General features: G+C 53.2%; 1 protein-coding gene across 24 annotated transcripts in view; it reads right to left on the bottom strand.

Moving 5' to 3' along the window:
- The window catches only part of Plekha6 (pleckstrin homology domain containing, family A member 6), a 134,370-nt gene that overhangs the window by 11,987 nt on the left and 95,631 nt on the right, over window positions 1–26,752 (bottom strand). For 16 of the 24 annotated variants that reach the window (XR_001237018.1, XM_013522688.1, XM_013522693.1 and 13 more), the window contains 17 exons: window positions 26,102–26,174; window positions 23,553–23,653; window positions 20,057–20,259; window positions 17,907–18,389; window positions 15,882–16,398; window positions 15,360–15,446; window positions 14,306–14,359; window positions 10,696–10,776; window positions 9,728–9,796; window positions 8,554–8,634; window positions 8,142–8,291; window positions 7,318–7,413; window positions 5,819–5,930; window positions 5,118–5,257; window positions 4,056–4,205; window positions 2,541–2,670; window positions 2,234–2,340 (listed from right to left, as the gene is read on the bottom strand). Coding sequence is in view for 23 of the 24 variants with exons in the window: in XM_013522688.1 (XP_013378142.1) it covers window positions 2,234–2,340; window positions 2,541–2,670; window positions 4,056–4,205; window positions 5,118–5,257; window positions 5,819–5,930; window positions 7,318–7,413; window positions 8,142–8,291; window positions 8,554–8,634; window positions 9,728–9,796; window positions 10,696–10,776; window positions 14,306–14,359; window positions 15,360–15,446; window positions 15,882–16,398; window positions 17,907–18,389; window positions 20,057–20,259; window positions 23,553–23,653; window positions 26,102–26,174 (2,634 nt within the window). In the remaining variant the exon portion in view is untranslated. The remainder of the gene's footprint in view (window positions 1–2,233; window positions 2,341–2,540; window positions 2,671–4,055; window positions 4,206–5,117; window positions 5,258–5,818; window positions 5,931–7,317; window positions 7,414–8,141; window positions 8,292–8,553; window positions 8,635–9,727; window positions 9,797–10,695; window positions 10,777–14,305; window positions 14,360–15,359; window positions 15,447–15,881; window positions 16,399–17,906; window positions 18,390–20,056; window positions 20,260–23,552; window positions 23,654–26,101; window positions 26,175–26,752) is intronic. The other 8 variants (XM_005375292.1, XM_013522700.1, XM_013522695.1 and 5 more) reach the window with 8 other exon arrangements.

Genomic DNA, 26,752 nt, shown 5'->3' on the forward strand with positions numbered 1-26,752 from the left:
CTGAGTTGCTTAGGCAAATCTTTGTTTTTTGTTTTTTTGTCTTTTTGAGACAGAGTCTCACTATGCAGTTCAGGCTGGCCTTGAGCTCACTTTGTAGCTCAGGCTGGTCTCAAACTCACAATGATCCTCCTGCCTCAGCCTCCCGAGTACTGGGATTACAGGTGTGTGCCACCATGCCTGGCTGCTAGGTAGATTTTAAACTTGCAATTCTCCTCCCTCAGTCTCTCTCAGTGCTGGGGTTATACGTGTGTGCCACTGAACCCTGCTGAAAAATGGACGTGAAAGTTATCTCTGGCAAAGTCTTAGAAGAAAATGAGGAGCACATTATTGGAAAGTAGCAGAAACTTGGCTGAACTGCAGTCTATTATTGAATGGAAAGCAGATTTCTTAGCAAAGCAGTGAAGGTGTGACCTGTTCCTCTTTGCACGTGGAGAAAAATGGAAAAGATAAATTGAAGGAAGTGTTAAACTAAAAGAAACTTATGCTTTAATTTTTGGGAGGTTCTCACATTAGAAAGTTCACTGATGGAAGAGTATGCTCTACATGTACAGAACACATCCTCATTCTTCTTCTAATTCCCTACCCCTCACCACAATAAATGCAATCATTATGTACTGCAAATGTGTTCCAATAAAACAAAATTTAAAAGAAAAGAAAAGCCAACACCATAAAAAAGAAAAAAGAAAAGAAAAGCATCTTCTAAAGAGTCAAGGAGCTGGCTGGACAGCCTCCTACTGAAGAGATTAGACATGTGATTCAAACGCAATCAATCACCTCAGAATACAGAGACAGAGACGAGGCTATGCAGCAAAGATCTGCAGAGAATCCTTTAATGGAATGGATCTCCTTGAAATACACAAGAGACTTACAGGTGTTTTTGAGGATGTTATATTAGCAAAAATCACTGCCAGCTCATAGTAAAAGAGAAAGAGGTAAGATGGAGGAGGAAATGTCAGATTTCTGGGATTCTATAGGCAGGAAATAGACTAATAGAGCTACCTGCCTATAAACACATGCTAACCTTCAAGAAAAAGAAAGAATGAAAGCAAAGCTGTAGTTAGAGGAGTGGAGGCCAAGTAGATGGGGCCTGGCAGCGAGGGCTAACGCAGCCCTCACTAACCCACGGGGCAGGGCAGCCAGCTGCAGACTGTTCTCCGGCCTTAAAGCCTAGTGGGGGAGGGGTGTAGCTCAGTGAAGGAGCGCCTGGGGTGCGTGCGCAAACTAAGGGCGTCATCCCTGCGAGATGTGAAACTTGCTAGGGACAGGTGATCCCTTATTCCTTCCAGTTTCTCCTTTTCAGGACAGGAATGACTATCCCATACTTGTCTCCTCACTGTATTTTAGAAGCAGATTGACTTATTTTCTAGTTTCTCTGGTAAATAGGAGTTCTGCGCCAAGACGGATCATATGGACAGGGTGAGATGATGAGATCTGAGACTTCTGAGCTAAGGTAAAGAGGAGATGGTAGAGTCGATGATGAAGGGAGGAATGGATGTTGCAGAGGGGATCAGCATGAAACTTGGGGCTGTGGCTACTAAACAATAGCAGCCCCCTAAAGACACATCCATGCCTTAACCCCAAATAGCTCTAGTCACCTTATTTGGAAATAGGTCTCTGCAGGTCTAATTAAAAATCTCAAGATCACGGAATTAAATGGGCCGAATCCTTTAGAGCTGTCCTTAGAAGACAGAGTAAAGGAGAAGACACCGAGGAGAAACTGATATGGAGATGGAGACGGAGACTGGATCGTGTCTATAAGACAAAGAATGCTAAGGATGCCAGGGACCACCCTAAACTAGGGGAAAGGCATGGAATGACTTCTCCCTGAGTCTCCAAAGGAGCCAACCTCACTGACATCTTGATCTTGGACTTCAGACCTTCAAACTGACAGAACAGATGTATGTTGTTGAAACTACCCAGTAAATTCATATTCCTTGGGTCAGCGTATTTGACTCTGGCCACTAGTTTTTTGCTGCTTTCGCTCTACTGTATTTCACCAGTGGCATGTGATGACAACTTTGTTAAGTACATTTCTGTATTGATTATGCTCATTTTCCTTGTCCTTTGACATGCTTCCTTGAAGAAGAACTCTTTACCTCACTTATTCTACCTGCCTCCCTCATGCTGGGTGTCAGGAGTGCTAATGGTGGGTGGGTGGACACACTCATGGGCCCTGGCTCGTAGCCTGGCCCAAGCTGGTCTGAGCTCCCAGAGCCTGCAGGCACAGACTCACCCGGGAGGAGATCCCATTGGTGAGTCCATTGGCGGTCCTCCTCATCACTGCTGAAGGGGTCACCTCTTCATCAGTGGGTGACTTTGTCCGAGGAGGCACGATGCCAACTACAGGGAGACAGAGTAGCAGTGGGCATCATGGAGAGCATGGAGGCAGGGAGCTTGCTTCTTCGGAGAGGCTTGTTCCCACTCACCACTGAGGGCCATGGCCCAGGGCAGGTAAGCACCCTCTCTGGGCATGAATGAGTGCTTAGGAATCTTCTCTGACCCTCAGCCTTACTTCCAGGGGAAGATGGGCCAGGAAGTACCTTTGTTGAGAGCTGCCTGCTTCTCTGCCTCCACCTCTTGCCTGGTGGGCAGAAGGTTGATGTCTTTGGGGGTGTCCAGGGGTGATGTCTGGTGAGGGTCTTTCTTGCTCTGCTCATAGCTTGCCTTGGGCTGGGGAGAAAGGATGAGAAGATACTGATGCTAGAGTAATAACGGTAATGTGACCGTTTCATTGCCTCCCCTTCTCAAACCCTTGAAGTCACAGCGAGTGACATTCCATGTGCTCCCGAAGGAGGCACTGGTATCCAGGCACCAATACTGGGCCGTCGTGGGGAATGAGAGTTCAGTGCCTATAGGAGGAATCCAGGCAAGGCCCACCACAGAAGCCCCCAACCCACCCAATTATCTCACCAAGCTCTGAGATTTGTCATGACCCATCAAGGAATGGCCTAGAGCAGTGGCAAACCTATGGCACACAGTGGGCATGCAGAGCCCTCTCTGGTGGGATATGAGGCAAGTGTATGAGTTGTTTTCTTCTAAACTAAAACCTCAGTACTCAGATTTAATTGCAGTGTTGGCACTTTGCTATAAATAAGTGGTTTTTGGTTTGTAGTTTGGGTACTCAGTCTCTAAAAGTTTTGCCATCACTGGCCTTGGGATTCTCAGGTTTCTGTCTGAGTCCCACTCCAGACTTGAGAAAACAAAACCAGGTGGGTCTTGGTGCCAGGACTGTGGGGAAATGGAAAGAGCATTTGCTATGGACTCAGGATCAGGCCAGAAAGGACCTCAGACATCATCTAAGCCACCTCCTCACACTGCATAGTTGAAGAATCTAAGTCTTGGGAAGGGGAACATAGAGAGGAGGGCAGGCTAGAAGGCAGAAAGCTCAGCTCTCACCCAGCTGGACAGCGTGGAAAGTCCCATACTAGCAATGCTCTGCCGACCTTACCAGCAAGCCCTGAAGGGTTACACAAAGCACACACAGCAGAGCCCACCTCAGTGTATGCATTTTCTAAGTACAGGCACAGGACCCTCTACTCACCACACAACCTCTTCTAAGCCTAACTGCCCAGCGCCTGGATCTTCGGTGAGAGAAGAAGCAGAACAGGGGAGAAGGGGACCTGCGTCCTTATACTCCAGGGCTCAGGAGACCCACAGAGGACAAGGCAAGGCAGAGGCACAGAGAGCAGACATGAGGGTTGGGGCCTGAGGCAGGTGGGTAAGGGACAGGAAGGGACTGGAATGGTACCAGGACGGGTGTCGCCACCTTGCTAGGGAGTGGTGCGGGACACCAGCTCCCAGAGCCAGTGGCTGCCTGTGAGCCTAGATAGCAATGCGTTTCCTCATTGTCCACAGACAGCAAAAGGAGGAAAGACAGCCGGAGACTGGGTTAGCCCCACTTTCTTTACTCTGAGGTCACTGGAGAGAGCCCTATAGAAACTAAGCTTTGGGAAAACAAGTGGAGAGAAAAACCCCAGGGTCCTGCCCTGCCCCCTCACCTGGCCCTTTGCCCCTTCCCTTCCCCCAACCCTCCAGAATCCAAGGGTGCTGGGTACCTGACCCCTGGCTGTCTCGCCACTGCGGTGCCAGGAAGGGGAGTTGGGGTAAGGCCAGAAGCGGCTCTCGCTAGGGAGTGGAGGGACGGTGGGAGGAGACTCCAGGGGGACGTAGGCTTTGGGGAGGGGTGGCCGAGGTGGGCCAGGCTCCTGAGGCAGAGAGAATGAAGCCAGAAGCCAGAGCGTTAGAAGGAACAAGGGCAGCCACTGTGAGAGCAGGAGAAAAGAGTGTTAGTGTGAGACGGACAGCATCGCGGGGAAGGTGGCCCGGGCGGCCCTGGACACCAGATCCCCACCCCTGCCTGCAGAGCTCTGCCCGGCCTTCAAGCCCCACTCCCACCGAGCCCCAACCTGCCCACCACTCCCCAGCTCCCCACTGTCCTCCAGAGCTCACTCCTCAGTGCACCCGCGCCCTGCACGCTGGGCGCATTCCCATCCCGGGACCTTTGCTGTCACCACCGCCGCTGCCTGCAGAGGTGCTCGCGTGCTCCCCTCTCTGCCTACCGGAGTGCTGAGAGGCCCAGTTTCAGTTTCCCTTCTTTAGTTCCCTCTCCCCCATTGGAACCTCGGAGCCCAGACAGCCTGGACATTGCCGCACAATACGGACAGTGTCCAGTAGGCTGCTGGCTTAGTATGAGTTGGACACTGGGCCGGGGGGGACTGCAAGAGTGTCTCTCTGAGGGCCTCGTGCCATCCTTTGCCTGTAAGAGAGCCCCCTAATACCTGCTGACTTGAGTGGCTGGAAAACTGCTGCCCCACCAACTCCCAACCCTCTCCTCCCTGGAACGCCATCAAGGGTCTGGTCTCTTTGCTAACCATCCTGGTGCTCAGCAAGAGCCTCCCCTGAAAAGGAGGCAAAGGTGACAGGTGGAGAGAATAGGCATAGGGGGAATCCTGAGGCAGGGTTGCAACCCAGCACAAGAACCACTCCCTTAGACAAAAAGCCACAGCGCTAGGACTTGGAGTCTCTGGGGAAGAGATGGGCACAGCCTCTGTATCATTTCAGGCAGAGGAGGATCTGCTCTTCTTCCCACTCACCTTGCGTTCCACTTCCCCACTTACCTCGTTGGACCCCGGCTTGGTGGGGGACCCCTGAGAGCCAGACACCAGTGAGAAGGGGCTCAGGGGGCTGGTGAGGCTGGCAGAGCTGAGAGGGCTGGCCGGGCTGTTGGAGCTGTAGGTGCCCGAGGGCCCGAGTCCTCCTTGGGGAAGCAGAGGAGATAGGGGAAAGAGGTAAGGGACGGAAGAGGATGCGTCAGTGAGTACCATGGGATGAGGCAGGGGAGAGACCTATCTAGGGAGGAGAGAAGACGGATTTAGCCGTCAGGGCCACGGGTCTTGCTGAAGGAACTTACTGTAGGTGCTGGGGTCACAGGCTGGCTGTTGAGGGGAGCACTGTGCAAGGGGATACGACACCGGGCAGGGTGAAGATGACACAGCTTCCCAGGTGTCAGAGGGCCAGCCCAAAGGCCCAAGGCTCAAGGAAGGCACTAGGGGCACAGGTGCTTAGAGGCCAGGGAGGCTTGGGGGCTCTTTGACCTTTATGGGGTAAAGATTTAGAGTATGCAGGTCAACAGAGTCTCTGAGTGGGCTACCTGGTCTCTTCTGTGGGTGGTAAGGGAGCCCCATTTACCACCCTAGGTCCAGGGAAGATTCTGGGTCCTGAGAAGGACCTGCCAGGCTCTGAGCACAGTGTGAGTTGGCAGGTGTGGGAGGGAGGCTGGGCCATTTCCAGAGAGGCCAGGAGCTGGGGAGGCACCCACCTCTGTGCTTGGCAGTGTCTGTGCCCCGAGACGGGTTGTTCTTCCTCAGCCCCTCCATCACGTCCTGGATCCTCCAGATCTCCTTCTGGATTTGCCGGTTGAGCACCTCATTCTGAACAGTTGAAGAACAAGTCAGAGGAAGTGGCTTTGAGGGGTGTCCTGGCATGGATCTTTTTGCATCGCCATCGCTTTGGACCAGGAGGAGGCAGGAACCCTGGCCCCGTGCACGCGTGCACACACCTACCCTCTCCAGCATGGGCGTCTTTCTCTTGGGCACCCTGTGCTGCTTCAACTGGTATAAAATTGTGTTCTCAGCATTGTCAGAGTCTCAGAACTAAGCGTGAGGGCCCATCTTTCTCAGCTACCCCAGAGGGATCAGGGCAGTTTGAGAGTAAACACCCCTCTAAGCAGTGGCCATTTTGCATGGGGCAAGTGCTCCTTGTTTAGTTTTTCTTTGCATTCAAGCAGCTCCTTTGCAATACCTGCACCTAACATATGCCAAAGTCGTGAACTGTATTTGATTACAGGTGACACCTGTAAAAGACAAGTGAAAGACAAGTGCTACCACTTACACAGCATCTCTCAGTACCAGGCATCAAGCTAAGCCTTTTGCTTGTGTTAAGTCATTCCAGCTGCACAACATTACTACGTGGTAAGGACAGCAGCTGTTCCTACTTCAGAGACAAGGAGACGTATGCCCAGGACCATTGTTGGTAAGCGGTGAGATCACCATCAGAAAGGCAGCCGAGTTCCCAACTACCAAACCAACCTGGCCACTTCTGGATGTGGGTGGGTTTGACTTAGATGCTCTTGGCTGTGACCCTATCTCCTAAAATGTGTGTGTTGAGAGTGTGGCCTGCCTATGGGACAAGGTAGCACCTAGGTCCTCTGGATCAAAAAGATCTCGACCCTGCCAACCAGCTGCAAGGTAGGGAGGAGAGTTTTGTTACCAGGAGGAAAGTGAGGAAACCAAGGTATTAAATACATCAGAAACACAGGGCTTGCAAAACTAGCCAGAGAGGAGGTAGGGCCTGGGAGAGAAAAGACGGAGAAGAAAAGACCTCCCCAAGATCACTAGGCTATCTCCTGCCTTAGGCCGACTGTTTCCAACACATCCCAGGAAGGAAAGTCCCACTCCTGTCCAAATGTTACACTGCCTGCCCTTCTGCTTTTCCTCCAAGGTATTTCTACTTACATGTCTGTTTTTCAGTTTCTTTCAGGCCTAGAATACCCACCTATGTGTAACCTAAGTCTCCTGTGCTTTAGCTTTAGCTCCTCCCCCTCGGAGCTGGTGGAAATAAAGAAGAATCCCATATTACCTTCATCCTAAATCTTAGAGTCTGTTCTAAGAAGCCTGAGCCTTACTTCTGTCTCAGGACCAACTCCTTATCTTAAGGCTCTGAGGTTGTGAAAGTGGGAAAGGAGACCACTTTGGTCCCCTTTGTCCAAAAGGACCAGGGAAGGTGTCTCACCCCCACCTGTTCAGGGCCCTTCTTCACCTGGATGTCCAAATTGAGCTGCTCCCAGAGGTCATCATGCAGGGCAGAGACCTCGGACTCGAGGTTCTCATACTCCACGGTGCTGTTGGTCAGCGCCTGCAGGGAGGGGGTTACTGAGAAAGCTATGGTCACCAAAGCCTCCCTCCATGTCCTGCAACAGGAGCCTGGGGGCACAAGGCTGAGCCATTCTAGCCTTACAAGAGGGGTGAGAGCGCATGTCACTGCAGACTGAGGAAGGCAGAAAGCTGGATCCTTCTAGGCCCGGGCACAGGCCAAATGGGGTACAGAGTACCTTTTTGGCCTAGGTTCAGGGACAACCATCGAGGGCAGAGAGAAAAGGGCCTGAAGAGGTGTTTATTCTCTGGAGTTTAGGGACTGTCTTTTTTTCTGGACCACATTTTCTTACGGCCTTTGCTGCTGCTCCTCAGGGCCCTTATTACCAGTCGTACTGGAGGATCTGCCCCAAACCCACCAGGAAACAAACAAGGCAGCAGCATCGCTCCCAGTGCCTTCTTCTCTACGGAAGTGGGTAAGTGGGCAGCAGAGGCACTAGAGCAGCCAAAGAAATCAGTAGCCTTCAACTTCATGCTGTATCAAAGGGAACCCGGCACAGCTGGGTCTGAGGGCAGGAAGCCCATTTCCTGGGGCAGACTGTCTGCAACAAGGAAGCTCACATACTTGCTGTCTATTGTCAAGGAAACGTTAAGGTCTGTGCCTGTGTGCCTCCCGGGCAGGAGCACTCTGCTTTCGCTCTCCAAGGAGAATCTGGATTAAAGCAGCAGAACTGGGAGGCAGTGGGCACACAGACCCGGGCGCCAGGTTACCGTGGTTGCCTGAGACAGCTCCACCCTGATGTTGATGAGCTGGTTCTGCAGGGATTCCTTCTTGTGCAGCAGCTTCTCTGGGTAGGCAGGCTGACTTCCAAACATTTCCAGCTCCTGGTGGGTTCCCATCAAAGCACTTTCCAGGCTCTCCTGCAGAAAGGCAGGGGGGACGGCATGAGCTGCCCTGATCACTCCTCTGGGGTTTTTAACAGCAGAGGCCCAAACCCCTAACGGTGTGAGCAGGCAGCCAAGTGGAGGTGGTCCTCACATTGCCTGCGGGCCCCGGGAGACCTTCGGCAGTTCTAGGTAAGACAATTAAGGAAGGACAAAACTTTGTCAGGGAGGTGTGATTGGAGACAGCAACCCACACTCCTCCAAGCCAGTCCCACCTGCAGGCCGCCCCAGCGCTCACCTTCTCTGCTCGGAGCTGCTGCACCAGCCGGTCCTGCTCTCTCACCACCTTGTTCTGCTCACACAACTTGCCCAGCAGCTTCTGGGGGCCCAGGGTAGGGGAGAGGAGGGAGAGAGAAGCGGGTGAAGGACATGGTTTGATGGGGCCATGGTAACTGGGATGGCAGGGCCTGGCCTCTGGATACCACCTTCCTTCCCTGCTGAGGAGCCCGGGCCTTCACCATGACCTTGGAGGTGCTTGGGAAGAGGAGGATGACACTCCATCTTGGGAGGGGACATGTGGGTCAGTTCTTGAGAGAAGAGGGCCAACAGCCTGTCATTAGGCTCCTGCATCCCCATCCCGAGGGGGTGCAATTTAATACAGAGGGCTGAGAAGATGATGTGATCTCACCTCCTCTGCTGATGGGGTGGGGAGACAGGTGTTGGAATAAGCAGTCTTAGAAAACAGCAGTGCATGATGTGAACTGGCCCCTCTGTCCACAGGAACCCCTCAGGCCCGCTGCACAGTGGCCTGAGCCGGGCCAGTAGTGATGGGAGGGAGGCAGTTCAGGACAACTTCTTCCAGAAAGACGTGCTTTCCACATTCACGCCTTTACTTGTGTCATTCCTCCGATGCTTTCTACTGAGCCAAATCCCACCCTCTGGGCCTTTTAGTTGCAAGGCCCAGCTCACATGCTACCTGCTTTGTCCCGAACCTGCCACCCCACATGGCCTCACCTCCTTTCATGCCTGCAGAAATGCTCAGTGGTCCCATTTAGCAAGTGACTCTGTCGCCACCTACTGTTACCTGGTGTCTTGCACCACCCGAGGGCAGGAACAAGCCACACTTGTCTTCCTGGTTACCTGGAGGGACTAATGCCACACTGGGCACACAGCACCCTGATTCAGCTCCCAACAAAACCTGCATTCCTGCTATAAGCCAGTCCCACCGCTGTATACAAGGGGCCTGGTGTTGAGTGGAGAAGCACATGGGGCCAGTGGCGGGGGTGGTGAGTCAGTGCAACATTGAGAGAAAGGGGATGGGCAGGACGGTAGGATGCCGTGTTCGTGGTGAGAAAGAACACGAGTCAAATGCATGACCAGAAGGAGAAAGAGCCCCACAGAGGAGAGTGAGGATGAAGACAGTGGCAGCAGGAGGCTGCAGTGAACAGAGGAGCAGGGAGAGCTGCCCTTACATCCGTGTCTTGCTCGTTTAACTTGTAGGTGTGCAGGCTGTCCCGGAACACTTCTGGGTACGGAGGGACCTGCAGGAATATGAGGTTGGTTACTGAAGCAGGTGCAGGATGAGGGTGTGAGGGGCAGGCAAGCTGACTGTTTCTGCCAGACACCACGGCCCATCACCTCTGCGTCTTCCGTTCTGGGGACCTGAGCTAATGCTCTGTCCCCTAGGTTGGAAAGCCTGTGATGGCCCAGTCTGGATTCCATCTCAATTGTCCTTGGCTGATCTGGAGAGATCAGAACTCTGCTGGAATCATGCTCTGTAGCTCCGCTCCCCTGAACTCCAGGGTCTGCAGTGGCTGCAGGGCTTACTGGCAACAACCATGAGAATATCAGCAAAACCTTTGGCTGTCTGCAGGGTCAGGACACAGGACCAGGGAGGAACGAGCACTGGGAATATTGGAGAACACTGTCCTAGTAAACTAAGCACAAGTCACAGGGTTTGTGCCTAAATCAGGACTGGCGAGTACCCAGAAGCACCTCTGGGTCCAGCTAATGCTGCCTAGCTGTGAGGACACCGCGAGTGACCGCAGCATCTTCTGCAAACCGCTGGCACTGGATGGCTCCCTGTTACCCCTCATGCTTTTTTAACCCCACAGTGTCTGTCAAGAAGACAGCAAATACGAATCAGAGGCTTGGACACCGAAAAGCAGGTTTGCAATCCCCAGCATGGCATGAGATGTCGGTGCTGGCCAATTTGATGGTTCAGGAGGTGGGCCTTGGGGTGCCCCATGAACATGAAGAATGGAGGTGACACAGTGAAGTTAGAGGAGGAAGAGCAGGCTGAGCCTGTCTCTGGGGAGATGAGGCCTGGCAGATGAGCACGTTGGGCAGAGGCAGCCTCATCACGAATGGGGCAACCTGACCATGCACAAGCAGCTGAGATGGTGTTGACAGGGACCATGCTGCCAGGCAGAGGTCTTACTTGCACGAAGAGTTGGGCCCTGGGGGAGGAGTTCTCCACCATGCGGTTCACCATACTGATGAGAGTCTCGCTCTCACTCATCTGCAGCAGAGGAAGGAATGGACAATTCACACTCAGACTCGCACCCGGGAGCTCCACCACACTCCTACACTTGTCTTCAGGACACAGGGGAGGACAGCTCCTCTCAGGGCTCCAGCACCTGGGCTTGGTCTCACCCTTCCCTCACCCTGTGTTAACTGTCTCAGGACCAGCGCTGATGCCGTCCTGGAGAAAAAGCCATAGCAGGTGACTGGGAGGCCACTAGGCCCTCACTTGCGGTCTAGAAGAGACCCCCAGCTCAGAGACTCTTCCCCAGGGTGCCTGACTGCTGTGGCCCCATGCACCTCGGCCAGGACTGTCCCCTTCTTCCCATTTCTCACACTGCTTTGGATAAAGACCACCCAGCCCAAAGACTGACCTCCCCAAATCTGCACTAAATGAAACAACTGAAAAAGACACCTGGGACCTGCTCTCCAAACGGCCTGCACAGGCCAACAGGCCCCTGTCACCCCACCGCCCGAAGGCACTAACTAGTACACAAGGATTGCTAAATGGTTTCCAGAGCTGGGCTGGCAGCAGCCATGAGGATTTGGGATGGTGCTGGGGAGCAAATAAGGAGGCGAGCCACGTTAAAGGGACACCAGATATCGGAACAGCGCTCTCCACCATGTCATCCTGCATATTTCAAGAATCATTAGGAACATGGAGGGGGAAAGACTACTTGCCAAATGAAATAGACAGAGAGACAGAAGGAGGGAGGTGGGGGAGGGGAGAGGGCAAGGGCAGGCCAACCAAATCAGCTGGAAATGCTGTCGTCTCCTCCAGTGGTTCTGGTGTGAGAGGATCAGAAGTGAGCCTATCAGAGGATGTCCTGGCTGTGTCCCTTTAACTCTGCTCTTCCATGACAAAAGGTGGGAGACAGAGAGAGATATGTGGGAAAAGATTTTGGGGAGTGGCAGAAAGGAGGAGGACAGCCACGTTCGGGAAATTCCTTGGGATCACAGTCTTTTCCGTAGTTCCCCCTATTCTTGACCAGGCCCGCTGTCTCCTCTCCCTCTTACCCGCTCTTTAGGTCATGGCCCCAATGCAGCCTCATGTCCATGTGCTTAGTAGGGCAAGGCTCCCTCTACCCACAGCTGACAGGTCTGCAGTGTTTTACAAGCCTTTTCTAGGACCTAAGTTTTCTACCTTTTTAGCCTACTTGAAAATTTTTCCTCTGGCATAAAGTATGATTTAAAAGGTTTTCAAAAGAATGCATTTATATGAAGTTGAGTCCCTGTAAGAGTTAAAAAGCCACCGGGATATCAACCACATTTTCTCTAAAGATCCAAACTCAAGCCCATCTCATATCTTCTTGCAGCACACGCGTGCACACAGCTGTGTGTACAGGACTCAGGCAATCTACCCACATGTCACACCTGGAGAGGACAAGTGAGGCCCAGGCTCTTCCTGGACACACACTGACCCATTCCTCCCTACAAGGCGGTCTACAGCAACAAAGGCAGGAAGCAGAATGTCCTCATCCCGACCCGCTCTCACCTGCGATGTCGTTTTGGGGATCTTTCTACCCACATGGGTCTCTCCTCTAGGGGGAATTCCTATGTGCTACCTCTGTCTCTCTAAGATGTCAGAGCACTTTTGTGTGCAGGCGCCTAACCCAGTGTCTGAAATGTAATATGTGGTGCTCAATATTTTGTTGAGTTTTGGAAGATATTAAAACAATAACAGCAGCAACCTTCACTCCTCACCAGTGGAGTCTGATGAAAAGCTCCCGGCTACTTTCCCATCTGAGTTTCCCACTGAGTCCATGAGGCGGAAAGGACAGGCTATACAGTGTTCATTTGGCAATTGAGAAAATAAGGACTCAGAGAGATTCAGTGACATTTCTAATGTGTTTTTATAAATCCCTGGAAACGGCAGAGCTAGGATTAGAGTGGCAGTGTCTAGAGTGTCCTCGTCACACAAGTCTGCCTCTCATTACATATTATGTGGGGGAGGTTATTTCTGAAGCCCAGGACTAACAGCCCAGCCCCTGTGCCCTGAATGCCTAGACAGACAGGTGTGGTCAGTAGAGTACAGCCAACCACATGGCCGCCGGGAGGGCAGCCTGCCAGGAGCCTGGAGGCCAGGTCCTCACTGTAGGCACAAAGCCTGCTTTCCCGCTGGAACCGTCCTGCGCTTCACAGCCTGCTCAGCACGGTCATCCAGGGACTCATCTCCACATGGATCGGATGTCCACGGGGTGGACACACATGTGGTGCTTTTAGAACAAGAATACAAGGGGGGGGGCCACCTCTATGGGCTCAACTATAGATATCTGTGCTTCCCCTCCGGGACCAAGGTCTTCTACAGGAGGACCTCATCAAGACACAGAGGCACTGTGAGGCTCATGACTAGAACATACAGTTGCATCCTCCGATCTCCATTTACGTCTCTTTCTGCAACTTTAAGAGAATGATATCATCCCAATGAAATTAAACCCCGGCTGTCTCATATCAGATGTTTCCTCAGCTGTAAACTAGGTTGAAACTTCAGTTGCATTCCAAGCTTTGCTGTTCACCGGCTGCGTGTCCTTGGCATGTTATCTAATGTGTCTGTGCTTTATTTCCTTGGCTATAAAATAGAGCTAATAATAGCACCCATCTTGTAGATTATGAAGATTAAATACGAGAGGATCTGTTTTGCTTAGAATAGTATGGGGTATAGGGAGAGCACCGAATTATAGTGCTGCTGCCATTATTACCACTATTATCACTCGCACCCTCCAAGGTGGCCCAACAGGGCAACATCATGTATTTCCAGGTCCCTTGTACTCTGTAGCAGACCTGGACTGAACAGTGTGTGCGTATAGAAGTGCCAGCATGTTGGCCTCCTTCCTTCCTGTCTAAAATAAGTGAGTGTTACAGCCCCGTCAGCCTCAAAAGGCAATGTGGCCAAGGGTTAGAGCCCTGCACCCTGGAGCCCGGGCAGCCAGACACTGTCCAGTTTTCTCATCTCTCAGACTGGGTTAAGTTCACTGCCTCTGTCTACTGCACTGAATTCTCAGGGTTATAAGTTATATATGCAAAAGAGTTTTGTCGAGGAACTAATACATTGAATTAAATCATTTTAGGGCAGGCCTGCAGGCCTCAGCGCTCCAGTGACAGAGTCTAACAACAACCTGCAGAATATATGATTTCCCAGATTCAGGCTGAACTAAATCCCTAGCATCTGAGGCTCAGACCCAGAGCTCTCCCCAGTCTCACTACTCCCTCCTCTCTCTGGCAAAAATGCAAATCCCCACGGCCCTCTGGGGGCAATTTCATCTGGGCTGAAGACTGCAGAACTCTGGGATGGCATTAATTATTCATGTGCCCATTTCTAATGCTTCTTTCCCCAGGAAACCCGCAGCTGCCTAAAAGGGCCATGAACAGGAGCGGGGAGAAGGAGCAACACAAAATATAAGCCACTTTGTTGTGTCCTGGCAGCACCAACAAAGGTTATCAAATGGCTGGAGGATGAGGGGTTGGGGAGGGGCAGGGAGACACGACAGGAGGGCCGTGGGATGGTGAGGGGCACCAGCTCTGCCTACCTGCTGGTCCAAATACTCTAGGTTTCTTTGCAACTGAAGATCTAAAAGTTCATCCTACCCGGAGCCCGAGGCCAAGGGGCCAACCAGCAACACAAACAAACAGGAACACACAAAAGAAAACAATAAAAAAGAAGCAAAGCAGTTAAGAATTAGCTGCGCATGGACCAGGGTAAGCTTCTCTTGACCCTTGAGGAGTTCTGGGGACAGTGGGTGGTGAGGATCCAGGCAGGTGGAGGAGAGATGCATTCCAGGCCCCAACTCCATCATCTCTCCCAGGTCTTCCTCACGCCCTCTGGGAGCATCGAGCACCACCAAAGCAATCGAATCAGCACTTCTTAGCAGCTGTTTCTAAGTTTTCTAGAAAAATCCACTGTTTCTGGAGGGCTACATTTAATGTGGGTCAAGGCTATAGAGTTTGGACACTGGCAAGGTGAGAATGGAGATGGGGTGGATGGAGGCCTCCTCCACCCTGGCCTCCTGGTGCTGCCTGTGGGACAAAGATCTGGCCTGTGGGACTCCCTTCATCCCGCTCAAATGGAGCATCAGCACCTAGTGGTCCAGGTGGAGATGACAATCCTCAGGGGAACACATTCCTGGGAGAGTACAATATGGAAAATCTCTCCTCTTTCAATCACACCACTTGTCTCTGTCCCCAAAGGTTACATTCCAGGCAAAGGATAAACTTGAAGCAAATATGCTTGGGGAGGAAAACTCTAGAAGCTCTTGCCTGTTGCTAGGAGTCCTAGGCTGACTCTGTGCCCAGTTCACAGTCCAGGACCCCTTGTCCTGGCCCCTTCTCCTGCATGCTGGAGAGTAGAGCTATGCTGAGGTTGGCAAGATCAGGACATTACACTCTCATATCTCGTCCCTCTCCTCTGCCCTGGCACAGAACACTGTACTGGGGCTAGAGGCCTGGCCAGGAGGGAGGAGGTATCCAGAGGCTGCTTAAAAAGAGGCCAGGCACTGGGCACAGGGTACCCTTGTTCAGCTCTGCCTTTGGCAGAGGCAAGGAGGAGAGGTCCTGAGGCAGAGCGGAGCGGAGGAGAGGACGTACCATCTTATCGTGGACCGTGGGGGATGGTGGGTAGTTGTAGGGGAACAGTCCTGCAGGGACTGGTCGCCTGTCTCCCAGGTAATCATACTGGAAGAGAAAGGGGATTGCAGAAGTGAGAGGGTCCGGCTAGGACATGGACTTCCCCACCAGCTGCAGTTCAAGGTTAGGGATGTCTGTATCCTATCCCAGAGTAGATTTCAAATGAATATGGACGGTAGCTCCCCGTGCAATAACTGGTCCAAGTCCTCAAGATTGGAAAAGACAGACCCTCTCTGCCCTCTTGTAGATAGGACAGTTCCTGCACAACTTGGAGATGAGCACAGAGAGCAAGGTTCCTACTCAGGACACAGTCCCCCAAACAGCTCTCCTAGGGATGCAATGGCAGGCCAGTGGCTGCCCTGGGTAGATCACCAGTCCTGTGACATACAGCCAGTGGCTCATGTCCCACATGCCCCAGCATCACCACCTCTTCTCACCACGTGGTCCTGGGGGATGAGGAAGGAGGGCAGGCAGGTGGCTCACCTTGGGGGAGCTGATGGAACGCCTCATCACATAGGCGGCAGGGTCAGCATAGATGTCCTCGCTGTGAGGTGGCAGCCGCTCAAAGCGGGCACTGGGTGAGCGGACCGGGGAGTAGATGCGGGCGCGGCTGTAGGAGCCTTGGCTGGGTGAGCGGGGCACAGAGTGGGAACGGGGCTGCAAGGACAGGCGGCGCAGGGAGCTGGAGGCGGCATCCAGCTCATCGTAGTAGACTGGCTGCCGGGAGGGGCTGGGGATCCAGACGGTGCCATCCTGCCGTCCGTAGCCTGCAGGCTCCTTCCACTCGCGCAGCTGGTAGGCAGGGCTGCCCCCATTGCGGAAGGAATGGCGCTTGTCCTCCAGGGCCCAGGGAGGGCTAATCCGATCGTAGGCGGGCATGGAGCAGATGCTGTCGGGTCGCACCCCTGGTGGGTAGTACTGGTAATCATCAGGATACTGAGAGGGGTAGGGGCCATAATAGTCAGGGACTCGGCGGGACACTGGGTAGAACCTCGAGGGGCTGAAAGAGAGAAGACAGTGTAAGGAAAGCAGATACAGCACGCACTTCTCTATCCATCCACCGTGCCCCAGCCCCACCTCCACGTCCTCCGGGGACAGCAGGCACTGAACAGGTGAATGGGCTCCAGGCTGTGGAGCACACGGAAGATCTGTGCCCAGGCAGGCCCTGAGGTTTACTCCAGGGTGAGGGAAAGCCCCTCCTTCAGAGCTCCTTGCAACTGGAAACAGCACCACAGAGCTTCATCTTTGTCTCTTTAAAATGAAATGCCCCTGGAAGGGAACTGTAAGCCTTGTTAGCCGTCTCCATCTGAGTGTGAACCAATCTATCAGATTCTTTCCACGGGAGGCAAGAGAAGAAAGAACCCCAAGTGTGCTGGGCACGTGCTGGGCAGCAGAGAAGGGAGAAATGGGCAGTTTCCTGACTGCATGAGCCCTGTCAAGAAGCACCAACAGCTTCCTGTGACTTGTCCAGAGGGCCTGTGATCCTGGGGGTGCTGGGCCACCATTGGTGAGCTGCAGATCAGCCACTAGAGGGCGGATCTCTCCCAAGCCCCGGTGACATGAGGCTGGAAATGTAGCTCCTCGAGCCCCCAGGGAAGGAGCTGGTCAGCTCATTTTTCCCAAGAAACACTATTAGGCCTAACAAATGTCCCCAAATGTTGAAAGCCAGTCATTAAATGGAGGAGTACCCTGGTCATGGAAGACAGTATTAGGACTGAGTTGCCTTTTTTTTTTTTTTAAATGAAAACCCCATAAAACTTCCAGCTATGTGTATTGTGGCCCACACCTGTAATCTGAGCACTTGGGAGGCTGAGGCAGGAGGATTGCAAATATAAGGTTAGTCTGGACTGCACAGTGAGACTGTTTCAAAAATTCAAGCAAATAAAAAATTTCCTACAAATAATGGCTTTCAAATAACAGGACTATTCAAAAATAAAGAGAGTGGGCTTGGTATCCAGTGCATCTAGTGTTGGCAGTGACACCAGACAAGATGATGGAGCATTGCCCAGCATGGTGGCACACGCCTGTAATCCCAGCACTCAGGAGGCTGAGGCAGGAGGATCATCATGAGTTTGAGACCAGCCTGCGCTACAAAATGAGCTCAAGGCCTGTCTGAACTGCATAGCAAGACCTTGTCTAAAAAAGACAGAAAAAAAAAATGATGAAGCATCCACAAAATGGACAAATGTCAGACCAGAACAACTTTGAGGCCCTCCCCAAACCTGCCAGATTCCTGGGTTCTCCGTCACCCTATGGAGAGGTGCTGGGGTGCTCTTTTTGGAAGAAAGCAGAGAAAGCAAGAAGCAGGGTCAATGGACAAACTCTAAAGATGGAACCATGATGTGGGAAAGGATTTGGGCAAGCTGGGGATCATGGCATTATCTTGGTTTCCCAGCTTACCCTGGCTTCCAGAAGGTTCCCAATAGGGGATAAGTCACAGTTGTAACCCCTTCCTAGGCCCTGGCCCTAAGACCGACCTAACCCCACCCCCACCCAGTCAGGCCTCACCTCCGAAGGTCTTCAGGCGGCGGCACCCCTCGGCGCAGGTTTACCCACTGCTGCAGCTGGTTCATGGAACTCTTGCGCTGGGCGATTTTGTCAGGGTTCGTGCGTGGCGGGAAGCTCCGCCGGTGCCCTGCATTCTCTCCATCCTGAGGTGGGAAAGCCGTGCTTCCGGGTCGGCTTGGGGAGCTGTACTGCCAGCCATTGGGTTGAGCTGGCTGCTCCCCACCCCCTGGCACCCTTGGGCCCTCGGGGTAAGGGCTGCCAGGCTCTGAGCCTGGCTCGGGTCCAGCTGGAATGCCATTGGCTTTCACCAGAGGCTCCTTCTTGACTTCAGGCCTTTCAGGTTTCCGCTCCACCTTCTCGCAGCCTCGGCCATCACCCTCCCCTCGAGTCTTGGGCTCTAGCTCGGGCTTGGGGAGACTGTTGTGAGGTGGCTGGTGGGGGGCTTTGCTGGGTGGGATGTTCTCGGAGTCTGGCTTCTCGTGGCTGTAGGGAGCCAAGGGAGATTTGTAAGTGACTCCAGCCCGTCATGGAGGTGGGTGGAGGGTAGCAGACTGGGAAGGAGAAAAGGAGTGGAGAGGCATGGGCAGGGGGTAGGGACGGAACCACAGTGCAGCCACTTCCGACCCTTCTTCCTAAATCCCAGGCTTTACCTCCTTGCTCCAGGCTGGGCAATTACTGCACAACATGTGATAGTCCTGCCCACGCAGGCCAGGACGGTCCTGCCCTCCAGGTCTTCTTCTCAGGTCATGCACCACTCTCTGCGCTGCCCATGTTGAGCCTGGCCTTCAGCTATGGCCAAGACTAACCTCATTTGGTCCTGGTCACCTCCGTTATCCTTCCTCAATCCTGACTTAGTCAGTGCTATAATGAAGTTTCATGGCACTAACTGTGCTTAGCTACAGAGGCTGGCTACAGGCTTACTTTCTCTCCTACAGAAAGCTTCTTATCTCCCCAAGCTGCAGGCTCCTCACTGGCAGAATGAGCCACACACACACACACACACACACACACACACACACACACACACACGCCTTTCCATCAGAATGCAGGCCCCAGGAGGACAGGACACAGTAGCCTGTACTCCCTTGTATTCCTAGCACTTGGTATAGGACCTTGCACATTTATAACCACAGGAAGTATTTGTCAAATAAAAATCTGGGCACGATGGCACAAGCTTCTAGGAAGCTAAAGCAGAAGGATCACAAGCTTGTACCCAGCCTGGATAACTTAGCAACTTAGTGAGACCCTATCTCCAACAGGGGGTGGTATTAGGATGTAGCTTAGTGTGAAGGCCATGGGTTCAATATTGCAAAAATAAAAATAAATGAATAAATTGTGAAATGAATAGTGAACTTGTGTTCTTTCCTTATTTGTTTTGCAGTGCTGGAACCCAGGGCTTTGTACGGGCTAGGCAGGTGCCCCGCTGCATCCCAGCCTTCAAGTGAACTGGAAGTGTACAAGTTGGAGCCTTGTGACAATTTTCTCCCTATAGCTTCTCGAGGTTGCTCGATTCAGGCTTCCCTGTGGAAACACTGCTGGATAAACATTTCTAAGACACATGGTTATACTTGGAATCTACATTGCAAACCCCCCTCTTCTGGATCCCCATTAACACCTAACTCAAGGCTCCATACTCAGCTGAAGGAGAGATAGGCACTGAGACCGTGGAGATGGCAGGTGCTGAGAGCAGCCATATGCTGCATGTCTGCTACATGTCAAGTGCTTTACACACACAGTACAGTCCTCACAACAGCCCTGTGCGATAGGAGTGGTTTGGAGGAAAGAAAGCTCAAGATCTGAGAGAGTAAGTCACTTAATCAAGGTCATACTACAGCCAAGAGGCCACACTGCAATGCAAACCTTCCTCCAAAGGCTGTATCTTTAACACACAGGGCCAAAAGCAGTGAGCACTGACTCTTGGCCCCAGGCTGGCAGGAAGGAACTTGGCTTCTCTGTTGCTTTCCTCTGCTCAGAGAGAAGAGGAAGAGCCCGGAAGGGCAATAGAGACCTGGGGCTCTGCAGTCCCCTACCCAGGCCCCCGCTTGAATGCAAAGAGACAATTCCAAGCTCCCCAAAGGTTTGTGGCAGCACCTTGCGCTCAGCAATAGCACCCCTCTCCTCCCTCCCACGCCAGGTGCAATGGCACTCACCTGTGACGCACAGGCTGGGACGCGGACTTCTGGGCTGGAGGGATCTGTACCCGGGCAGCCTCCCCCATGGCCTGGATCCAGGCCTCCTGCTCCTCGGGGCTCTCAGCACTGAAGAAGTAGGTACGGACACCAGCATGCTCGGCCTGCGGGGAGAGGCAGTGCGTGGAACTGGCCCTGGCCTCATCCACCCAGCACACAGTCACCTGTAGCAAGAGAAGACAAACACCCACGGGGAGGAAGTCAGTCGGGCCCTTCTTGGGCCTACAGCTCTCCTGCAGCTAGAGCTCAGCACCAAAGAACAATCCACGCCCAACCCACAGGCTCCAGCTGGCATCCATGTATCTGCCTTGGTTAGGTCTTTGAATGTTACTAGGCCACCCAGAAGCCAGGCATGCCTACCTGCCCCACCTCAGATGATTATAAGCAGGAGGGACAATTATTGCACCCACTCATCCCTCCAATTCCACATGTGGCAATTACCTGAAGTCTGGGGGAGATGGCCCCCAGGCACCCATGGGTCTCAGCCCCAGCTTCACTGCCCAGAAGCCAGCCCTGTCTCCTCCCCGCAGGGAGACAGCCGAGCCCCTACCCCAGGCATGCAAGGGCACACACTGGCACACAGATGGAGCACACTACCTAGTTGGCGGCTGGAAGCAGGCACAGCGGGAACCCAGAAGAGAGCTCCTGTCGGAGGAGGGGTCCTCACGTGGTCAGAAGGAGGGAAAGCAGAAACAGGTCAACCAACACCAGAGGGAGAGACACACGATGAGGCAGGAGACGGTGAGAAGCATGGGGTGGGGGTGGGGCTCAGACTGTCCCTTCTAGTCAGTGTCACTGTGGGGAAGGACGGACAGCAGCCCACCCCTGCTCAGCCCACCAAGGGGTGGGGCACGGAGTGCAGGCACTGTGGGAATCTGGGCAGGGAACCCCAGCGCTAATCCTCGCTCTGCTATTGACCGTCCCGCTGTTGCAGACAAGTTGCTTTTTCACTGTGACCTTAACTGATGCATCAACTCAATGGGGAGGGGGGTCGCCCAGTGATACTCAAGGTGCTTTGGCTACAAGTAAAAGAGGCCACAGTTCTACATCCTTTTTTTGGGACCTCAGTCTGCTCTCCAGGTTAGACCCTCTAGATCTCCCAAAACCAGGTAGCCTGGTTTATCATATCTAACAGGAGGGATTCAGATGTGATGCTGTCTCAGAAGTGAGCCTCATTCTGGCCTCTGATTTCCTGAAAACCGGGGTCTAGGGTTGGGAGGAGAGGACTAGAGCTCCCTGATGGCCTCAACACACACCCTCAGATGCTTTTGCTGTCCAGCCTTCATGAGGCTCTCTGAACTGCAGCCAGGCCTGCCTCACCTCCCCTTTCCCCAGCAAGGGGCAAGGATGGACTGCCCTCCTCTGGATCCCGCTGGCTGGTCCCTGCTCTCCAGCTGAGGGCCCAGCATCAGGGAGGGGCTGATGGACAGCCAGCAGAGCTGTGAGGAGGCCAGGGGGACTTGCAACCGCACAAGAGCAGAGCCTGGTGCCCAGTGAGCCCTCTAGTGGAAAACACAGGCTTATTGTAGAGGGCAGGAGACATGAGCAGGACAGGAGGCTCGGCCTGGGGTGGGGGGTGTGGGCAGCCAATGAATCCACTGATTCATCGAGCATCCGGCAAACAGCCTGTGTGCACAGCTCACTTGGGCACCAGGCACAAGAAAGGCCCAGATGCGTTCTCGTACTTGAGTTCACAGTCATACTGGGGCAAAACACGTCATGGGAAACAAGGCGCAAACACAGGCCCAGGAACATGTGTTTGTGATGGGGAGGCAGAGGGCCTGGGAAAAAATAAGGCTATTGATGGGGAGCAGCGAGGGGCACTGGCCTGGAACTGTGAAAGGGGCCAAGAATTCAGGGGACAACCCCAGGCGCAGGCCTCCATAGGCTGGGTTAGGAAGAGGTTAAAGCATTCAGTGGCAGCCTAGGCAGAACAGCTCCTAGCTCCTTATTATTCTCCATCCAAGAGTTTCGCTTGGTGGCCACAGCAGGACAAGCCTCCCGTCTGTCTGTCTCAGCTCCCCTCCCTTCCCTGGGGAAGGGCCACTGAATAGTCACAGTCAGAACCCTTTGTGGGCCACAGAGCTGGGTTCTACAGGGACAGTGCAAACCAGGACAAGGGACAGGTGGGCCCTGGAGATGAGGGGCTGCCGGGAAGGATCCCTGGGCTTTGGGACAGGGCTGTGTGTCAGCACTCTGAGATGATTATCTGACACTGGGATTTGGCCCTGCTCGGAGCTGGGCTGTGTCTCTCTCATAGGTCTGGTGGGGAGGGGTAGCCAGGCTGTTTGATGGCGTGTAGGTGTATGAGTGTACCTATGTACTGAAGGACTGTTTGTTGTTGGTTAAACAGCCTGTTCCTATTTCCCCAGCTAGAATCCAGCTCCCTGGAGTCAGAGTTTTATTAATTGCTCATTCTGTTCACACCTCTGGCACACAAGACCTCAGGAGGCTGGAAACTATTTATATGCCAAATGAGCCCCTTCTAGTTCACCGTGACAGGACCTATGTATACTGCCCACCTCTTTTCTGGAGCCAGCTGACCCGATTTGGACAGAGGATCCTAGAAGCTCAGCTTCTGGCCTGGTATGACTTGACGGTTCTATCATCTAACACCACAGCTTTGGTTTTAAGGGACTTGGACAGCAATTCTCAACTGAGGGAGGGATGGAGGGAGGAAGGGAAGGCTTTGTCCTAAGAAAATGCATAGTTGACGTTATATATTTGGAAAGCAAAAAGAAACCTATGTCTTTTGCATCAGAAAACACAAAAAGGGCATGGGACTTTTAGAGTTTTTAATGGGTCATGAATTTTTAAATGTGGAAAAACACTGGCCTAGGATGAGCCAGCTGCAGGCAGGTCTTCGCCTGGCGGGTCCCCTGGGGCTGCAGAGGGAGTGGCACTGAGCCGGCAGCGAGTCCCACTTTCCTGGGCACTGTTCTCTCAAATTGTTGTCTATATAAAGTTTGCAGCTCAGACTGGAATGAAATTCAACTCCTAATTTTCTATAAAGATTGAAATTTGAGCACCAGGGCTCTAAGTTCCTTGACCCCAAGGTGGGGAGAAGCCCTTCCCAAAAGATCTCAGAACCTCACTAGCCACAGCCCTGCCTTTGCCAAGAGAGACCTCCCGGGGGGCAGATCACTGGGCAGGAGGCCCAACACTTAGGACATAACTTTCTTCCCCAGCAAAAAACATGGCACTATTGAGGCACCTTGGGGTGCCCCCCACCAACCTTGGGGTTCTCAGGAGACCCCTGAAAGAAGAGGAGGGGACCCATCACAGCCTCACCTTAGCCTCACAGTAACCCACACCGAGCCCAGGGGCCAGTGCCTATTCCCTCTCCTCATCTGCCACTTGGGATTCCTCAGGGAGATGCCCTTGACCCTTCTCCATCCCCTCATGTCTAGAAGAGCAGGTTCCCTGCATGTGACCCCAGGGAGGAGGCCCAACTGACCTTAAATGTGTGCTTCCGGCTGATGTTGTCTGAGGGCTGAACAGCTGCGACCCGGAAGCTCAGGAGGGGAATGCTGCCCAGGACGCTCTCCTCCTTCTCATCTGCCAGGGACAGACGCACAGAGGGTATGCAGGTGTGAATTCCTGGGGCCACCTACTGCTGCTTGCACACCAGGGCCACATACATACTCCTGGAGTTGCTGGGGGGGGGTTCCTGTGGATGCTGTTTCAGACACTGGACTGGAGGGATGTCATGAAGAGAGAAGTGCTAAACCCCCCGCCAGGTTTTTATGTTCTAATGCACAAATACAGTCACAGCTGACATTTTGGGAGTCTTCACCTTGGGTCAGACCCTGGTATAAGTCAAACGTCTTACTGGACTCAACTCTCCCACCTACCCCGTGAGGAGGTACTGTTACTACCCCCATGTTAAGGAACTGAAGAGGCAGAGAGGCTAAGGAATTTGCCCACGGACCCTTAAGTAGTCAGTAGTGGAAATGGTCTTCATACCCACGAAGCATGACCCCAAAGCTAGTCTTCTTGACCTCTGTCCTCTCTCCTATCCTATCTATTAGATGGGACAATTCCATGTTTTTGTTTTTGTTTTGTTTTGTCTTTTGGTACCAGGAATCAAACTCAGGACTTTGCATCTGCCAGGCAGGCGCTTATGCCACTGAGCTATATCCCCGGTCCTTAGATGGGACAATTCCAGCCAGGACACTTGCCACAAGGGGATGGGAAGGAACATGGGCGAGGACACCCGCCGTCCTTCCACTCCCTGGCTCCTCTGAGTTACCCAGCTGCCTGCTGCAGAACCTCTGAGGCCGCTGCTCTTCCTCAGGAAAGCGTGTCCTGTGTCCCAGGTCCAGCTAACAACTGGACTGTCACATAATTCATCCTGAAGGATTAGCCAGTCAGCCCAGCTGTCTTTGTCCTGGTGGGAAGCCACACAGGACAGGGTGCTTTGTGGGACAGGTGGGGGACAAGCATGTGGCCCAGAAAGACTCTCACTTTTCCTCTGGGCTTGCTCTTTGTTTCCTGGGCTAGGGACTCTGAAAGCCCTGTTTTGGGGCTGACCTCCTTGAGAAAAAATGGTGCCCTGGCTGGTAGGGTACAGGTCAGTGTTCGGGGGGTGCCACTGTGATGTGGATGAAAACCTCATACTGAAATCTGACTCCCAAAGTGATGGTGGTCAGAGGCGGCAGGTTTAAAGAGGTATGAAGTCCTTCTCACCAAGCGGCTCCTCCAGGGCAGACCATTATAAAGCAACACTACCCTTGGCTTTTATTTCTTCCGTGCACACCTACTTGTCCTTCTGCTTCCGAGGCCCCCCAGAGGCCAAGCAAGCAGCCAGAGCCATGCTCTGGGCTCTCCCAGCCTCCAGGACTAGAGGCCAAAACAAACCTCACTCCTTGATAAATTAATTGCCCAGCAACAGGAAAGGTACTAAGACGAGGGTTGTTCCAAGGCCACCGTGGGGTGGACAGAGACCGTCTTTGCAGTATATCTTGCTCCTCTACTGCAGGCACCAGGCTTCCTCTCCTCTGCTCCCACCCTGGCTCCAGGACAGTGGAGCTTCCCAGGCTCAGCACCTAGGTCCGGGCAGATTTTCCTCCTCCAGGCTTGGGCTTTCCTCCACACCTGCCCCGCATCCTCAGCCCCTTCCTGACTTCTCTCCTTAGGAGTCAGCTGTCCCCAATTAAGGGCCCAGGAACAGCAGGCGCTCAGAGGGGTCCACCAGGTACAACCTTTATTTGTCAAAGTTAATGATTCACCAAATTGCTCTGAGGAGGCCTGAGCAAAGCAGGGCTCCACCCTCCCGGGGCAAGGAAGTGGAGCAAACAGCTTCTCTTGCTTCTAGATCATTGCACCCTGTCTCTCCTTGTGCCCCACACCTCTTCCTCCCGCCCCAGGGTCTGCCAGGAGGTCACCAGTACTGTCAACAGCGCTTGCTCCTGCCCTCTGTGCCTCCTGAACACACACCACTGTGCGCAATTTACAATGACTTCCGAGAGGAGGCTGCACCAGTTATCTGATCTTGCCCTTCTCCTTGGGGAGGGGAATGGGAGGGACTAGGGGTGAGTACGGGAGTGTGGAGTGGGTGGAGGTGTTATTCACTTATTCAGGGTCAACTGTATATCCACTGCACACTGTATATGCTCTTGGGTACAGTGAACAAAACTGGCAAAAACCGCCTTTGGGGACGACTGTACACTCCAGTGGGATAGGAGATTAACATCCAAGCCTCGAGCTGTAGGTGACTTCTCCTAAGTAACTACTGGCCTCCTCCTCTTTAGGCTTTTCCTCTCCTTCCTATCTCCTTTGTCCACCCAGTGTCACCAGCCAGGACCCACAACTCCACCCGATACCTTGTAGGCATCAACCAACATTGCTGACTTGCAACTGAATGAATGAGTGACTGTGTGAGTGAGTGCCATACCCCACTGATGCCAGGAACCATATGGAGAGACCTCTCTAGCGATGCCCAGTCCAAGAAGGGCCCAGTGCCAAGGCAGGATGAGAAGGCATGGTGGCCCCAGGCAAGCTCACCTTTGTAGTAGAAGAGGCAGCGGTCCACCAGCACGAACCAGCGCTTGTTCCATTGCCTCACCCCAGAGCTGGCCTGCAGAGCACATGGGGAGACAGGTGTGAGCGGCTGGGAGCTGCATGTGCAGGAGGGGTGCGGTATGATGAAGGCAGTACTGCCCCAATTACACACACGTCTGACCTGCAGTTAAAACCATGCCGCCAGCACACGGCAGCATCATCCCCAACCTGGGAGCTCAGATGCAAGCAACTTACAGGAGATTATTGCCCTTGACCTTCGTGTTCTGTCACCATGAGGCTCCGGAACAAGAGATGAGCCAGAATGAGTGAGCAGAAGGGCAGGCAAGGACGTGGCAAGGTTAACCTGGAGTGAGCTGGTGGACCCCAGGTGTGAAGGAGACACCCAACCCCCACCACAGCAAGAGGGACCTGTAAAGAATGAGCTAGTGGGTTGGTTTGACAGGGCTGGTGATCCAGCACCATTTCAAAATCATTGCATTTGCCCCTTAGAAACTCCGCCAGGACTCCCACATCTGCAACAGTAATTATTCTGTGTGATTGGGAAAATACTCCACTTTTGTGAGCCTTTACATGACAAGGACGCTCATTCACAGAGACAGTGGGAGGACACACCAAAAAATACATGCTCTGCCA

Source organism: Chinchilla lanigera, unplaced genomic scaffold (assembly GCF_000276665.1).
Source record: "Chinchilla lanigera isolate Chin_1 unplaced genomic scaffold, ChiLan1.0 scaffold00005, whole genome shotgun sequence".
NCBI lineage: Eukaryota > Metazoa > Chordata > Mammalia > Rodentia > Chinchillidae > Chinchilla > Chinchilla lanigera.